This window comes from Spermophilus citellus (genome assembly GCF_964194105.1).
Source record: "Spermophilus citellus genome assembly, chromosome: 5".
NCBI lineage: Eukaryota > Metazoa > Chordata > Mammalia > Rodentia > Sciuridae > Spermophilus > Spermophilus citellus.
Window position 1 is genome coordinate 58,641,675 of NC_138186.1, and position 16,882 is coordinate 58,658,556.

At 38.9% G+C, this 16,882-nt stretch overlaps 1 protein-coding gene across 7 annotated transcripts in view; it reads left to right on the forward strand.

Annotated features, from left to right (window-relative positions):
• Nucleotides 1-10,555, forward strand: part of UBR2 (ubiquitin protein ligase E3 component n-recognin 2) — a 126,790-nt gene extending 116,235 nt beyond the window's left edge. For all 7 annotated transcript variants that reach the window (XM_081296007.1, XM_081296003.1, XM_081296005.1 and 4 more), the window contains 5 exons: nt 1,506-1,562; nt 3,166-3,243; nt 4,466-4,636; nt 6,862-6,963; nt 8,183-10,555. In XM_081296007.1, the coding sequence (XP_081152133.1) occupies nt 1,506-1,562; nt 3,166-3,243; nt 4,466-4,636; nt 6,862-6,963; nt 8,183-8,324 (550 nt within the window). In that variant the 3' untranslated portion in view covers nt 8,325-10,555. The remainder of the gene's footprint in view (nt 1-1,505; nt 1,563-3,165; nt 3,244-4,465; nt 4,637-6,861; nt 6,964-8,182) is intronic.
• The last annotated feature ends 6,327 nt before the right edge of the window (nt 10,556-16,882 follow it).

The window sequence follows — 16,882 nt, forward strand, 5'->3', positions numbered from 1 at the left end:
CACAGTAAGATGCCACTTTATGTACATTAGAATAGTGTTTTTGTTCTTTTTTATGAAGAGAAAATAAGTGTTGGCAAGGATGTGGAAAAATTGGGATCTTTGTGCATTACTGGTAGGAACAGAAAGTGATAGGGCCACTATGGAAAGTAATATAGCAATTTCTTAGAAAGTTAAAACAGAATTGCCTACCGTCCAGCAATTCCACTCAAAGGTGTTTATTGAAGAAGAGTTGAACTCAGGCACTCAAATAGGTACCTTCACATCCGTTTTCATAACAGCATTATTTATCATCACCAAAAAGTAGAAACAACCCAATGTTCATTAACAGATGAATAGATAAACAAAATGTGATGGACACACATACACAGAGGAATGTTATGGTTGAACCTAGAGGATACACTATGCTAGGTGAAGTAAACCTGCCACAAAAGGACAAATTTGATGATTCCATTTTAATGAAGTACTTAGAATAGTCAAAGTCATGAGATAGCAAAATGGGGATTTCCAAGAGTTAGGGAAATGTTTAATGGGCAGAGTTTAATTTGGAAAGATGAAAATGTTCTGGAGATACATGTTGGTAGTTGCACAATGGTATAAATATGCTTAATGCCACAGAACTGGTACATTTTAAAGTAGTTATTGCAGGTTCAAGCAGCCTTGGCAACTAAGCAAGATCCTATCAAAAATTTTTTTTAAAAGACTGGGGTTGTAGTTCAGGGCACTCCTGATAGAATACTTAAAAATATATATGTGTGTGTGTGTGTGTGTGTGTATGTAAATCTTATTTATAATCTTATGTATGTTTTACTACAATAAAAAATGTTTAATATAGGTCTTGTAGATTCAGATAATATTATTTTGTCATTATTTAAATTGGTTTTTCTAGAATGTCCATATTAGTAGGATAATTAAAAGTGCTGCAGGTCTAGCTCAGTTGTAAAGCACTTGCCTAGCATGTGCAAGCCCTAGGTTTGATCACCAGTACCACCAAACATACAACAACAGAAAAGGTATATAGTGCAAATTTCAATATATTAACCATTCTTGCTTTTAAAAAATATTCTGATTTTAAAAAGTTGGAGGCAAAATGTGATATTTCTCTAGGCTTCTTTCTTTTATTGCAGTTTTTCTTTTCTTTTTTTTTTTTTTTTTTTTGAATTTTTTAAGTTGTAGATGGATACAATCTTTATTTATATTTATTTTTATGTGGTGCTGAGGATTGAACCCAGTGCCTCATGTGTGTGAGGCAGGCATTCTACCACTGAGCTACAACACCAGTCCTTACTGCAGTTTTTCTATTGATTCTTTTTATTATACATGACAGTAGAATCCATTATAATATAATTATGTAAGCATGGAATATTTCTTATTCTAGGCTTATTTTGATGAACTAAATATATTATGTAAAGATAATTTTCCTTTTATTGGCTATAAAAGAGGGAAAATTCTAGTTCTAACCCTTTAAATTTTTTGTTTTGTTTTGTTTTTCCCTATTTACATTAAAGTTGGTGTCATAACAGTGAAGTTAAAAGATATCTAGCAAGTGAAAGAGATGCAATAAGGTAAGTTAAAGATGACCAAAGACTTGACTGGGGTGGATGGTAGAGAAGACATGCAGGGTGTATTGTATTTTTTCAAAACTGATTTCCCATAACTTTAGTGATTCTAAGAAGTAGAGTATCCTGCATTCATACTTCCTTCTAAATCTAATGATGAGAGTTTATTAAATGCAGAAATAAGAACATAAATATACTTATTATTCTAGATGAAAAAGAAGATAGCAGAATTATTATTTTGGAATATTCACTTTAAAATGTAGGTCCTCTTTTAGGTTCTTTTAGCTTTTTTTGTGTGTATCTTTAATTGTGGAAAATTTTAAACTATCTCAAAGTATAAAGAATAGTATGATGAGGGAAAAAAGATTTGGGACATTTTAACTTTAAATAAATATTTAACTATCAAATGAAAAAGGAAATATAAAGAATAGTATAATAAGGCTCCATCCACATGCTTGGCATCTACCTTCAATAACTCAAATCATGGCCATTTTTATTTTTGTCTTTAATTCATTCCTTTTTGCACTAATTCTGTTTGATTTTATAGTAAAGTTTGCTTCTGCACTTATGCCAGCTGTGCTTCATCTGTTAATATTTCCTTTGTTCTGCTTAATACATCATCCATAAAAATAAAGAGAGGAGTAGATTATTACTTCTATTCATTTGTTTCTACACATCCAAAAATGATAATACCATATGAAAATTTCTAGTCAAGCCATATGAAATTCAAGATTTTATAAGTCAGAAATGGTTTAATATTATCAATGGTTCAAACTGATAGTCAAGAAACTCTGAATATATAGACTTGAGGTATAGATATCAGAATAACCTTGGAACTTTTTAAAAAATACTGAAATAACTATCAAATTTAATTTCTCTCAAATTGGAGCTCTAACATATTTATTTCCCTAGAACTCCACCAGATGATTCTGGTCTGATTAAGAACTACTGTCTATAAAGTAATTTCTCTTCAATTGAAGTTCACTCCTTGTCTTTGCAGTAGATAAAGTAGTGAACAGTTACACCATGCTGGGCGGACATGTATGTGTGCTCATGGAAGCTTCTCATACTGGGAGTGGACCCTCAAATACCGGTTGGATTTGGATCTGAATTTTTTTAGAATACACTTGAAACACAGAATCAACATAGCTTGGTATCTCTAAAGAAAACGTGTTTGCTCTTCTGTTGCTTCCTGTGTTCCACTCATTTCAGCTTAACGTCACCATTAATAAGGATAACCTTCCTGCATTCAGTATCCTAAGTTTGGTGATTGGGCTGTCCATTACTATATTGTTTAGGTAGAAGCTGAGAATGAATATCTTCATCTGCCCCTATCCTCCTTTCTACAGCTACCTTTTTGCTTAAGTGGTACAGATACTAAGTACCATTGCTGCTGTTCTGAGCACTACAAGTAAAAAAATGTGAACCCTAAGACACTGTGTCATGAATACATCTTTGGTTTCTTACTCTGGCCTATACCACTATGATGACATGTGATTACTCAGATTTAGTCTTCCTTTATTTGTTTTAACTAAGTTAAGAGTTATATTGTCATTATAATGTGACCTTTTATATTAATTGATTTTTAAAATTTGTGTGTTTACTTTAGCTATCCAAGAGAATCTAACAAATTAATAGACCTTCCAGAGGATTACAGCAGCCTCATTAATCAAGCATCCAATTTCTCGTAAGTTTTGGTACTAGAACATAAAGCATTCCCTATCACTGGAAAAATGTACCTTTCTAGAAAGAATTTGAGGGATTGGTTGTTCTTTGTTTTGTTTGGGTAAGAAAATCATAACGTCAGAAATACTTTATATTACCTAATTTATAAAAGCACCATTCTCTACCATATTTCAGAATAAGATACAGGATATGGGGGTGGTAGGGGGCAAGTTTGATTCACAAAAGATTATCAAATAATTGCACTCCAAAGTAATAAGAGCCCTCGTAATTCTTAATATATTATGAAATATTGGACATATAAGCAACTTGAAGAATACAATAATATAAAAAAATTAAACATGTTTCAAGCTTTATTAAAATGGCATTGTACTGGGGCTGGGGTTGTGGCTTAGTGGTAGAATGCTTGCCTAGCATTTATAAGGCACTTGGTTCGAATCTCAGCACCATAAATAAATGAATGACTAAATAAATAAATAACCATCAACAACTACTTAAAAACTTTTTTTAAGCTTTAAAGTGGCTGAGGTTGTGGCTCAGCGGTAGAGTGCTTTCCTAGTACGTGCGGGGCACTGGGTTTGATCCTCAGCACCACATAAAAATAAAATAAAGGTATAGTATCCAACTACAACTAAAAAAATATTTTAAAAAAAAAATTAAAATGGGGCTGGGGATGTGGCTCAAGCGGTAGCGCGCTCGCCTGGCATGCATGCGGCCCGGGTTCGATCCTCAGCACCACATACAAAACAAAGATGTTGTGTCCGCCGATAACTAAAAAATAAATATTAAAATTCTCCCTCTCTCACTCTCTCTTAAAAAAAAATTAAAATGGCATTGTACTGTACATACTCCACATAATTTATCACTAGGCATTGTTTCTAAGATTTATCCATGTGGCATAGAACTTAAAGTCATTGCTTTTCTCTGTAGTATTTCATTACTTGACAATAGCACAATTAACTTACAATTTTCTCCTGTTGATGATTTTATTTATCCTTTCTCCGATTTTTGATTCCTTGAGTGTTTCTCATACATGACTTTTGTGTATATATACATATGATGTCCCCATTCCCTAGTCTAGGGATAATTTGACCTGGGTTACAGGATGCATCTTTGGCGCTCCACTTGATATTATAAAACATTTTTCCAGGGTGTTTTTTTTTCACTATCAACTCTTTTATCACTCTTTTTCAGAACAATGACTTTTTTTTTTTTCCCCTGTGGAGGTGCCCCAAATCAGGTGGTGATAAAAGCAGAGCCCCAACTCTGTGCCTTGTATGTGGAACTCTGCTGTGCTCCCAGAGCTACTGCTGCCAGACTGAGCTAGAAGGGGAGGATGTAGGAGCCTGCACAGCTCATACCTACTCCTGCGGCTCTGGTGCAGGCATCTTCCTGAGGTAAGGACCTGCAGGGGGCGTTATAGCTTTGGGTCTGCCTCTTATGTGCTTTTTGAGGTATTGGCACAAGAAATTACGACATTGCAGGACTGGGGATGTGACCTTGTGGTAGAGTAATTGATAACCTATCATATGTGAAGCCGTGGGTTCATTCCCCAGCACTAAAACAAAACAAAACAAAAAAACAAATTAAAACATTGCTGAGAATTTCAAGACCACTGTTGTCTTATTGTTTGAGGAACATAAGGATCTCTCATGTCTCATATTTGGTTCCTGCCAACTCTGTTAGTATTTCTCTTACTATTCCCCTCCTCTACCCTCACTCCAAATAACAGTTTTGTTCTACCTTCTTCATGCTTCTCTATGATGTGGAACTTCCAACTGTTTCTGTTTTTCTGCCCAAATCCAGTCAGAACTATTTCTTCTGTTATGTCCTCATAACTTTTTGATTTTACCTCTGCTCATGCATCATAAACTGGTATATGTAGTTCTGTTCATTCAACAGCATACAACAAATACTTAGTAACTACTATATAGTAGACATGGAAAATACAGCAGTCAGGGGCTAGAGCAGTGGCTCAGAGGTAGAGCACTCGCCTAGCATGCGTAAGGCAATGGGTTTGATCCTCAGTACCACATAAAAATAAAATAAAGATATTGTGTCCACCTATAACTAAAAAACAAAAATTGTAGCAGTCAGCAAAGCAGACAGATGTATCTACCCTGGGGCCAGGGGTGTAGTTCAGTGGTAGAGCATGTGCTTAGCATACACACGATCCTAGGTTTAACCCTCAGCACTTCACCAAAACGATTTTTTTTTCCCCTTATGGATCTCATTTTCTAATGAGAGAAGAATTTATAGATAGTTGATATGTTATGAAGAAAAAATATAACAGAAAGGAGCATATGAAATGTCTGCTGGGAAGTTGAAGTTTAGCTACTAGAACAAGGACAGCTCTCTAAGACTGACTTTTGAGTAAAGACATAAAAGGGAGGAATACCTAGTCAGGGAATAGCTAGTCGACAGTGCTGAGTGGGAACACTCCTGCCATGTTCAAGACAGGGAAACTGGTATCACTGGAGATTTGTGCACAGGAATATAATCACAGCTTGATATGTCCTAGTGACATCTCAGAAAGAGATGGGAGCCATTGCGTGGTTTGAAGCAGAGAAGAGTCGTGAGTCTTAGCTCCTCTGGGGATTAGGTTTTATCCATATCTAAATCATCTTAGTATCTTCTTAGGTCCCTCACAATTTCTTATACGCTGAAGATTTCAATAAATGTTTGTTGAATTGTGCTGAATTATTAACAACAACAAAGAAAAAGAAAGCAAAAGAAGCCCTAAGACAAATCTTTCCAAGGGATAAGGAGACCAATTTTTAAATAGCCAGTGGGAGAAATGTGCAAGTAATATTTTCCCTTGTGAAAGTAGTACAAAGTGTGTTGCCTTGCATCAATGTTTGCACCCAGTTCTTTAAATGAATAATTTCCTCATAATAATGGTTAAAGGCTAGGTGCAGTGGCACACACCTTTAATCCCAGCCGCTCAGGAGGCTGAGACATCAAGAGGATCGTGAGTTCAAAGCCAGCCTCAACAAGGCGCTAAGCAACTTACTGAGACCCTGTCTCTAAATAAAATACAAAATAGAGTGATCTGAGGATGTGGCTCAGTGGTTGAGTGCCCCTGAGTTCAATCCCCAGTACCAAAAAAACAATATCCATTTTATGTTTAAAAGTTTACTATCTTCTCACATTTAACAATTTTTAAAATTGTGTTATTTGATCCCTCGTTTCCTATCCCTCAGTGTCTTTATGTGGATTTGCAATATAATCATTGTTGATTATAATACACTCTTTGTAGCCTTATTAAAAACTCAGGCATATAACTTTCCTATGTACATATATAAATACACAACCAGTGTAACTCCACATCATGTACAACCACAAGAATGGGATCCTAGTTGTAATGTTATACTCCATGTTGTATAATATGTCAGAATATACTCTACTATTATATATCTAAAAAGAAAAATAAATAAAAAATAATTAAAAAAAAAAAACTCAGGTAGATGGGGGTGATATTTTTAATTATATCTTTGCTGTAGATGTTATTTCTTCTAAAACTGGATTTATTTATTTTTTAAAAGACCTCGTTTCATTTGAAACTGAATCCAAAACTTGGTTAGTAACATAAATGTGTAACATATGAATGATTTCTCTACAGAGTACGGGAATGTCAGGTGCTATTTTTAGCTGGCAAAACCAAAGGCTGTTTTTATTCTCCTCCTTACCTGGATGACTATGGGGAGACAGACCAGGGACTCAGGTAAGGGTCTGTCCTGGGGGGCTGGGTAGCAACTCTGGGCCTCAGGGCCTTCAGTACATGGTGAGCACCATGAAGTCAGCTTGCAGACCCCAGGGTTGGATTCTGGAAGAGATGTCCATGTCGCCTGTAAACTCTTTTCTAAGTAGAGGTCATCCTGGCTGCCTGGTTTATTGTTCTTCCAGCCTTGAAAATGCCATGAGAAACATCAGGATAGATAAAGGAACAGAAGAAAACATAGTGTAACTGGATTCCGTCTATCATTCCAAAGCACCATTTGAATTACCACATAGCATCCACAGCAGCAGAGCACTACAGGGATGGCCCATTCTGATTTGTTGAGCTGTGTGTAGGGGAGACCAAGGGATCTCCGGGTGATATAAGAACAGAGTTTAATTGCTAAGACATTTGCTTGTCTTATTACATAAGAATCTGAGGAACAAATATTAGAACATACAGAAAAAGATATAACATCATGTTAGGCTTATCACTCTATTCTGGTGGCTTCTAGTATATCCTATAGCATTTTAGCAAAACGCTAGCAGTTCACCAAACACTATTAAAGAACTTCTTTTGGATTATCTTTTTGGACCAAAGAAGGTAAAAATTTTAGCCCAGGTATTACCATTCAGGCTTGAGTAGCCAAAGTTAAAGGCCTGGAAACACAGGCAAGGTAATTAGAAGAGCTTGCCCAGGTGCTTGGTGCAGGGTTTGACTATATGCTACTAATGACAGTTCCTCCCACTTCTCTGAAGAGGATGGGCACCTAGGACCTGCCTTGAGGCCCTGGGCCGAGGTTGAAGCCACCAAAGCCTGTAATTTAATGGGAGGCATTAAATTAGACCTGGCAGGTATTCACATTTGGCTACTATAATGAGATTGTGAATGAAAGAGAGCACTCTGGGGAACATTTTTACCACTATAATTCCTCCTTTCCCACCCTCCTCTGCCCTATTTCCCTTTTTACATGTTACCCACAAAATGGACAGTGAGTATTTTAGCCTCTCAACCCAGACCTGTGTCCCAGCCTCACCCCTCATCAGCTGCTATTAGCAAACCTTCAGAGTAAATGTGTTTGTTAACAGCTAAAGTTACCTTCCAGACAGAAATTTGACCAAGGATCGAAAACCAATAACTTGTACCTTTCCCAAACCAGGAAGGATTAGGTTGTATTGGGTGAATAAACAGAATGCATCCTGAGTGACACGTGTCTTCCTTCTAGACGGGGAAATCCTTTACATTTGTGCAAAGAGCGATTTCAGAAGATTCAGAAGCTCTGGCACCAACACAGTATCACAGAGGAGATCGGACATGCACAGGAAGCAAATCAGACACTTGTTGGCATTGACTGGCAACATTTATAATCACTTCATTGCCAAAAACATGAACTTGGAGTTTTGTAACCCATTTGGCTTTTCAAGAAAGAGAATAGGAAATAAGTTCAGCTGAATTTTGAAATAAATTCTTTATTTAAGCCTTCCTGCCCAGTTTTATCTTTGTAGTTTTCCAACTCCAGGGACTGATGAAAATCATCTTCCATCAGCAGATTTTCTTGCACTGTGTCTGCCCCTCAAATGCCCTGCCTTGGGTTTTAACAGCCAATGAAGAGCTTCCCTTCCCGGACTGGAGCTCAGCCTCTGTGGGAGTCTGACCGCATCAGCTATTGCCAGTGGCCTGAACCATTTCGCGTATGGAATCTGGTGAACTCTGGGGCTGGTGCTTATTCAGCAGAGGCAGTCGGTGCCCATCCAGGTCATACTTCCTGGCTCCTCTAAGTGACTCAGGACTGGGACTGGGTTGGTGTTGCCCTCTGCTGACTGGACCCTACCTCTAAGAGCAACATAGTTGATTTCAAAGGCAGGATTCCCTCCTCACTGTGAACTGAGAGAAGGTTGAGGAACATGCATGCTGGAGGAGCACACGGAGAGGAGTGGTTTCCTAGTATGCTGGCTGATTTTTCATGGATATCGGAGGTTGAGGGTTTTTGTTCGTTTTTCCTATTTTTAGCTTTGAGAGTAAAACTCACTAAAAGGGCTTTTTGAAAACTGAAAGAATCTAATTTGTCAGACAGTAATTTTATCTATTCTTTTTAAGGCTAAATGGAGAGAATATATGCATCTAGAATCATACACTAGCAAAAAAAGAAAAGAAAAGAAAAAAATACTCGGTGTTTTGAGTTCCCCACCCTGTCCAGCATTCTCTGGAATAGCTGATTTGCTGCTTACCTAGTGGCTTACTTAGTACATTCCTGGGATGCACCCAGGCTTTTTATTCCTTTTAAGTATCATTCTTACTAAGAGGTGCCTTCCTAGAATGACAGCTGCTCAGTAAAATGGCTTAGAACTCTTTTCTTTTTTGGGGGGGTGGGGGGGTACTGGGGATTGAGCCCAGAGGTACTTTACCACTGAGCCACATCCCCAGCCTTTTTTATTTTAAGACAGAGTCTTGCTAAGTTTCTTAGGGCCTCACTCAATTGCTGAGGCTGGTCTTAAACTTGTTATCCTGCTGCCTCAGTCTCCTGAATTGTTGGTTTACAGGCAGGCAACACTGCATCCAGCTAGAACTCTTACATACCACACAGTTACTCACATTTGATACAAGTGTGCTCAGAGTTTGGATACATACTAAAAGTGACATGGATTTAGTGGAGGAATAGATCTTGCCTCTCTAGGGTGGGGCTAAGGAGCAAATGAATGACAAGAGGCTCTTTAATTTTATAACCAATGCAAGTAACCCTGTTACTCAGCGTTGCATCAGCAAGTTCCATTCCACTCATCTGTGCACGCTCCACAGAATTCCCGGGAGGAAGGTCAGAAATCCAGACCTGAGGCTAAAGTAAGAGAAGATGCAGAAGCCACATCTCTCTCCAAAGTTGTTTGTGAAGGAACCACTTCCTTTCGAAAGGTTGGCCTTAAAATTCTTTTGCTTGCAGTTGGCCCACACAGTAAGCAAAGATTCAGCGGGAAGAAAATCCAAATTAGAATCCATCTCTCTCCTCCATTTCCTGGCCTTTCTCTGATTTATACAATCTGATTGTTTGGGCTGTAAATGGCATAATTTAGGTTTCTTTTGGTCTTTGACACATATGGTTTCTTTCGCTTTTAAGTTTAGCTTCTTTTTTTTTTTTCCCCATGTGTTTACCATACTTGGACTTTAAATTATAAGACCAGGTTTCTCCCTTTAAGTGGATTATAAACATTTTCACCAAATCATAACAGTGCTCCAGCTTTTCAGGCCTGACTTCATAGAAGCCTGGAGTTAGCAGAATTTGTGTCCCTGGATTCTATTCTCTGAGAAAATCAAAGAGTCTGGAAGAAGATGAATTTACATGAATTTGCAACGTGCACAACCTTTTATTTTCTGATGTTAAGTTAGTTGTCTTCCCTACTTAACAAAGCAACTTAGTTTTATGATTTGTTTCGCATGTTTTATGTTTATTGTAGAAATGTTAATATAACATGCTTTCCATATCAGGGAATCATATCTGTTTAATAAATTGGGTATAACTTTAATATCTGTGAACAACTTGTAAAATTTGAGATGTATCATATGTAAAAAGTTTAAAGATAACCAAATAAATGCTTTAGGTGTTGACGATACTTTGGATTGACCGACATCTTCTTTTTGGTTTTATTTCACACATTTAAATGTCACAGCAGTGCTTCCTATATCACCTTGCTGCGGAAGTGGGACTTCTGTATTAGCTTGAAATTTAAGAGGCTTATATTATTAGTGTCAACTATGGCTTCTAGCCAAGTCATTCTGACCTTCCCAGAGAAAGCTTAAGTCATTATTTCAGCTAATTAAATTTTATTTTCATTGTCAATGATAGTTTGTGACTTTTCTGGACCCATTTCAGTCCTCAAATTACTAGGACAACAAGGCACTTTGAGACCTGTCCCAGGTTTCAACTCTTGCTCATCCATATCTGGTGGTCTCCAGCTTCTTATCCTTACACACTTGCCAGACACTTTATGCTTCTGAGACATATATAGAAAGGAAGTGTCTTTCTAAATATTTTTTAGCTGTAGATGGACACAATACTTTTATTTATTTATCTTTATGCGGTGGTGAGAATCAAACCCAGGGCTTCACGCATGCTAGGCCAGCACTCTACCACTGAGCCACAACCCCAGCCCCAAGAAGTGATATTTTTTAATCATAGGAGAGCCCTTAGATATGAGGGGTTCTGCTGTGATTTTCAGAATCCTCTTAACAGAAAAATGTGAAACGAAAACCTTCCCTGCCTCCTGGTTGGTAAAGCTGCCCCAGCTACTCCCTACCCAGTGTAGTTTTTAGTTCCAGGACTCTTCAAGCCCCCTCTGGTACACATCTCCCTACTCTTGTTTTTCCAAGCAAAGCTTATTGAAGGTATTTTGCAAACAATTAAGAAATAGAACTGTTCCATCACCCAAAAAAATTCCCTGGTGCCCTTTTGTAGCCAGCTTTTCTTTATGTTCCGATTCTGGCTCCCACTAATAATCTGTCCCTCTGTGCCTTTTGTCAGATGAGATACAAATGGAATCATTGTATGTAGCTTGTTGAGTCTGTTTCTCTCACAAAGAGTCACCCATGTTCCTTTTATTTTGATTGCTGCGTACTATTTGGTTGTACAAATGTTTGTACCGTTGCCAGGTAGTGAATATTTGGTGCTTCTGGTGATTATTCACTGATTACTACTGCATTTATATGTGGGTTTTTGTGTTGACTGAATTCTCATTCCCCTTGAGAAAATATCTAGGAGTTGTCCCTTCTATCATAATCCCCCACTTGACAGTGTCCTTGAGCGTACTATTCTCTGATCTCTTTAACTTGGCCATCCATACTTCATCCTCTGTTTTGGAGGACAGGATAAAATGCCACCAAGAATTAAGGATTGAAGTTTCCTCCCTTTGAGCCAAAACTCTGTCCACTGAGAACCAAGATGGGCATCCCCTGTCTTCTTGGACTAAGACAGTGTTCCACAAATGAGGCATGTTGCCCTCCAGGGCTGATTTTCTACCCAGTAGTGGGTGAGGGACCCTCGTTGTCTTGGCCCCTCACTGCCTCAGCTAAGATGCAAACCTGCTGGCCTAGCTTGATGGATACCCAGATAAAGAGGGGAGGGGAGTGTGTCAAACAAGAATCTAATCTTATTAACTATATTGAGGTTACACAGGGTTTTATTTGCTGGCGGCTCATCCCTGGGCTTGAAGCATTGTTGGCAGAAGCTATGGGTTCTTGAGCTGGGGCTACAAATTCCAGGATACCTGGCTTCCTAAATACTCAGTATTGGAACCCATTGCCTACTAATTCCCTAAACAGTGATTTAAAAGTAAAAGTCTAGACTGGAGTTGTGGCTCAGTGGCAGAGCGCTTGCCTAGCACACATGAAGCACTGGGTTTGACCCTCAGCACCACATAAAAATAAATAAATAAAATAAAGGTATTGTGTCCATCTTCAACTAAAAAAAATTTTTTTTTAACTAAAACTCCAGGGCTGGGGATGTGGCGCACTCGCCTGGCATGCGTGTGACCTGGGTTCGATCCTCAGCACCACATACAGAGATGTTGTGTTTGCTGAAAACTAAACAATAAATATTTTAAAATAAATAAATAAATAATTGCCTTTAGGGCAAGATTAAAAAAAAAAAGTAAAATCCTGGGCTGGGGATAATAGATCAATGTTAGAGCATTTGCCTTGCATGCATGAATCCCCGAATTTCATATCCAGTACTGCAAAAGAAAAAAAAAAAGTAAAAATCCCAAAGTCCTGTCTTCACCTCCAACTCCACCCCAGAGCCAGGCTGACAACTTTAAAAATTGGCTGAGTCCTTTGGGAGAAGTGAATTTACACTAGCCCTAGGAAAGACTGAAGTTATACACAAGAAAGAACCTGGGCTGGGCACAGTGGCACACACCTGTAATTCCAGTAGCTGGGGAGGCTGAGGCAGGAGGATTGCAAGTTCAAAGCCAACCTCTGCAGTGTTGAGGCACTAAGCAACTCAGTGAGACCCTGTCTCTAAATAAAATACAAAATAGAGCTGGGGATGTCGCTCAGTGGCAGAGTGCCCATGAGTTCAATCTCTGGTACCCACCCCCCCCCAAAAAAAAAAAAAAAAAAAAACCTGGTACCTGAGTCTTACTAGACACTGATAGGTGACCAAAAGGAATGGACCAGGTTTCTCTAGCAAATACCTGACTAATTTAAACCTGTTCAATTTTTAAAAATGCTCTGAACCAACTGTTGAGATTTATCAAGGGGTCATGACCCTTGATGCTCCCAACACTGTTTCAGATTCTTGGGTTGCTCACATCCTCCCCATTACTTGTCCCCCTGGAGGCTAAGATTTCCCTGTTTGGGGAACTATATTATAGGCAAAGAGATGGGGGTAAAAAAAGATTTGGATTTTATTTTATTTTTTTTTAAACTGTACTAAGGATCAAGCCCAGGCCTACCACATGCTAGGATGGCACTGTATCACTGAGCTACACCCCAGCACAAGGTTTAGAACTTTTGCTTGCGCCGGGGACGTGGCTCAAGCGGTAGTGCACTCGCCTGGCGTGCGTGAGGCCCGGGTTCGATCCTCAGCACCACATACCAACAAAGATGTTGTGTCTGCCGAAAACTAAAAAAAAAAAAAAAATATTAAAATTTTTTTAAAAAATAGAACTTTTGGGGCTGGGGATGTGGCTCAAGCGGTAGCGCGCTCGCCAGGCATGCGTGCGGCCCGGGTTCGATCCTCAGCACCACATACCAACAAAGATGTTGTGTCTGCCGAGAACTAAAAAATAAATATTAAAAATTCTAAAAAAAAAATAGAACTTTTGCTTAAATCACTAAGTCAAAATGGTACCTAAAGTGTGTGGGGTAAAGATTTGTTCCCAGGATGTAGGCTCCCTGTTTATCTCTCTTATTGTTTCTTTTGTTGAGAGAAAACTTTTTAGTTTGAGTAAGTCCCATTTGTTGATTCTGGTTGTTAACTCTTGCGCTAAGGGTGTCCTATTGAGGAATTTGGAGCCTGACCCCACAGTATGTAGATCATAGCCGACTTTTTCTTCTATCAGACGCCGTGTCTCTGATTTAATATCGAGCTCCTTGATCCATTTTGAGTTAACTTTTGTGCATGGCGAGAGAAAGGGATTCAGTTTCATTTTGATGCATATGGATTTCCAGTTTTCCCAGCACCATTTGTTGAAGATGCTATCCTTCCTCCATTGCATGCTTTTAGCCCCTTTATCAAATATAAGATAGTTGTAGTTTTGCGGATTGGTTACTGTGTCTTCTATTCTGTACCATTGGTCCACTCGCCTGTTTTGGTACCAGTACCATGCTGTTTTTGTTACTATTGCTCTGTAGTATAGTTTGAAGTCTGGTATCGCTATACCGCCTGATTCACACTTCCTGCTTAGCATTGTTTTTGCTATTCTGGGTCTTTTATTATTCCATATGAATTTCCTGATTGTTTTATCTATTTCTACAAGAAATGCTGTTGGGATTTTGATTGGGATAGCATTGAACTTATAGAGAACTTTTGGTAATATCGCCATTTTGATGATGTTAGTTCTGCCTATCCATGAACAGGGTATATTTTTCCATCTTCTGAGGTCTTCTTCTATGACCCAGCTATTCCCCTTCTCGGTCTATTCCCTAAAGACCTAACAAGAGCATACTACAGGGACACTGCTATATCGATGTTCATAGCAGCACAATTCACGATAGCAAGATTGTGGAACCAACCTAGAAGCCCTTCAATAGATGAATGGATTAAAAAATGTGGCATTTATACACAATGGAGTATTACTCTGCAATAAGAAATGACAAAATCATAGAATTTGGAGGGAAATGGATGGCATTAGAGCAGATTATGCTAAGTGAAGCTAGCCAATCCTTAAAAAAACAAATGTCAAATGTCTTCTTTGATATAAGGGGAGTAACCAAGGACAGGGTAGAGACGAAGAGCTGGAGAAGAAGATTAACATTAAACAGGGATGATAGGCGGGAGGGAAAGTGAGAGTTAAGGGAAATTGCATGGAATTGGAAAGTGAGCCTCAGGGTTATACACAACTACATATAAGAGGAAAGGAGGAGTAGGAGAAAAATTATATAAGTGGAAGAAACGATTTATAGTAGAGGGGATGGAGAGAGAGAAGGGGAGGGGAGGGGAGGGGAGGGGTGAGGGGACAGTGGAGAATGGGATAGACAGCAGAATACATCAGTCACTAGAAAGGCAATTTGTAAATCAATGGAAATGTAACTGATGTGACACAGCAATCTGTATACGGGGTAAAAATGGGAGTTCATAACCCACTTGAATCAATCTGTGAAATATGGTATATTAAGAACTATGTAATGTTTTGAACAACCAACAATAAAATAATTAAAAAAAATGGTACCTAAGACATGTTGGTAACAGTGATTGATAATCTCTTGTATTCTTTAATGAATGCTAACTAGTGTTGGGTATTCTGGCATACCTATTATTGATGAGTTAAGATAGTCGTTTAACAAAGCAAATTTTGTACCATAGTTTTTAATATGTTACACAGCTGTTGACAGCATAGATACATATATGGGCCTAGAACAGCAGTTTCATGATGGTTCTCAGCACTCCTGAGAGACAGCTGGGAGCTCCAGAGCTCAAGGGCCCTCACCAGAGATGGCTGACTCAGTGTTTTCAGAGTGGATCCTTCCTTGGTCTCAAACTTATATCTATGTAAGCCTGGAACCAAAATTTGACGGGGTGTCCAAACATCTTCTGATCTGAGAGAATTGAATCCCAGACATAGCTCAGACAGCACCAGTATCTTAGTCTCTATACTAAAGTTCCTAGAATAAACCCCGACTGGGTCCAAAGTAACCTATTACCAACACCATTTCTTGGTCAGAGCAGAGGTAAGTTAAAGGCTGTTCCCCTTCTGTCTTCTACCTCCTGGCTTTGATCTTTAGCCAGGTAGGAATAAACTCTCTTGAATGTTTATCCAACTAGCAGAATTATGCTGGGCCCTTCTGTGATCAGGTTCCCCAGGGGCCTGGAATGCCAGTAAAATTGTGCTCTCCTTTCCCTGAAGCTTTCCTGTTTCCTAAAGCAAGTGAACCCTTCTTATACAAGTGCTAGCTCAGGAACATTGGCTTCTCAAAGAATCTTTGATACAGAAACATTCCAAAATATTGCTTTGCAGGATAGATATTGGGGGAGAAACTCCCAGAGGACTCCTTGCCCTCCACTATATTGGTCCATGGGGGATGTCACAGCCGCCTGTACAGGTGTCCCCAGGCCCACCAGAAGGTGAGGCCTGACCTCCAAAGGGGTGAATTCTTGCCTGATAATTGCTCCTCTTTCACAGCAGGGCAGTAACCTAATCCAGGACTTCCTAGAGATGAGCTGCAGGTGTTCATTTAGCACTTTAGGGTATTGCTAGAACATGCTGACAGCCCATGATTTACTTGGACTAAGTGACAGAGCATGGGAATGTAACAGAAAAGCAGGCCTTTCAGTGTGTTTTTGGTGGGAAATAAGCCCCTACCTCAAAATTCTTTTGCCCCACGATTGAATTCCTGTATAGGGGAATCAATGCTTTGGAGAGTCCAATACCCTTAGAAAAGGGTAACTCTCCCCCACCTTCTGGCATTAAACAAACAAAATGACCTGTCAATCTTGGCATTAAAAAAAAAAAAAAAAAAAAGCTGGTCGTAGTGGCATACTGTAATCCCAGCGGCTCAGGAGGCTTCGGCAGGAGGATTGAGTTCAAAGCCAGCCTCAGAAATTTAATGAGGCCCTAGCAACTCAGTGAGACCCTGTCTATAAATAAAATACAAAAAGGGCTAGGAATGTGGCTCAGTGGGTAATTGCCCTGGGTTCAATCCCCATTATCAACATCCCCCACCACCCCCCACAAAATGGCCATTATATTCTTCAGATTCCTGTATGCATCAAGTGATG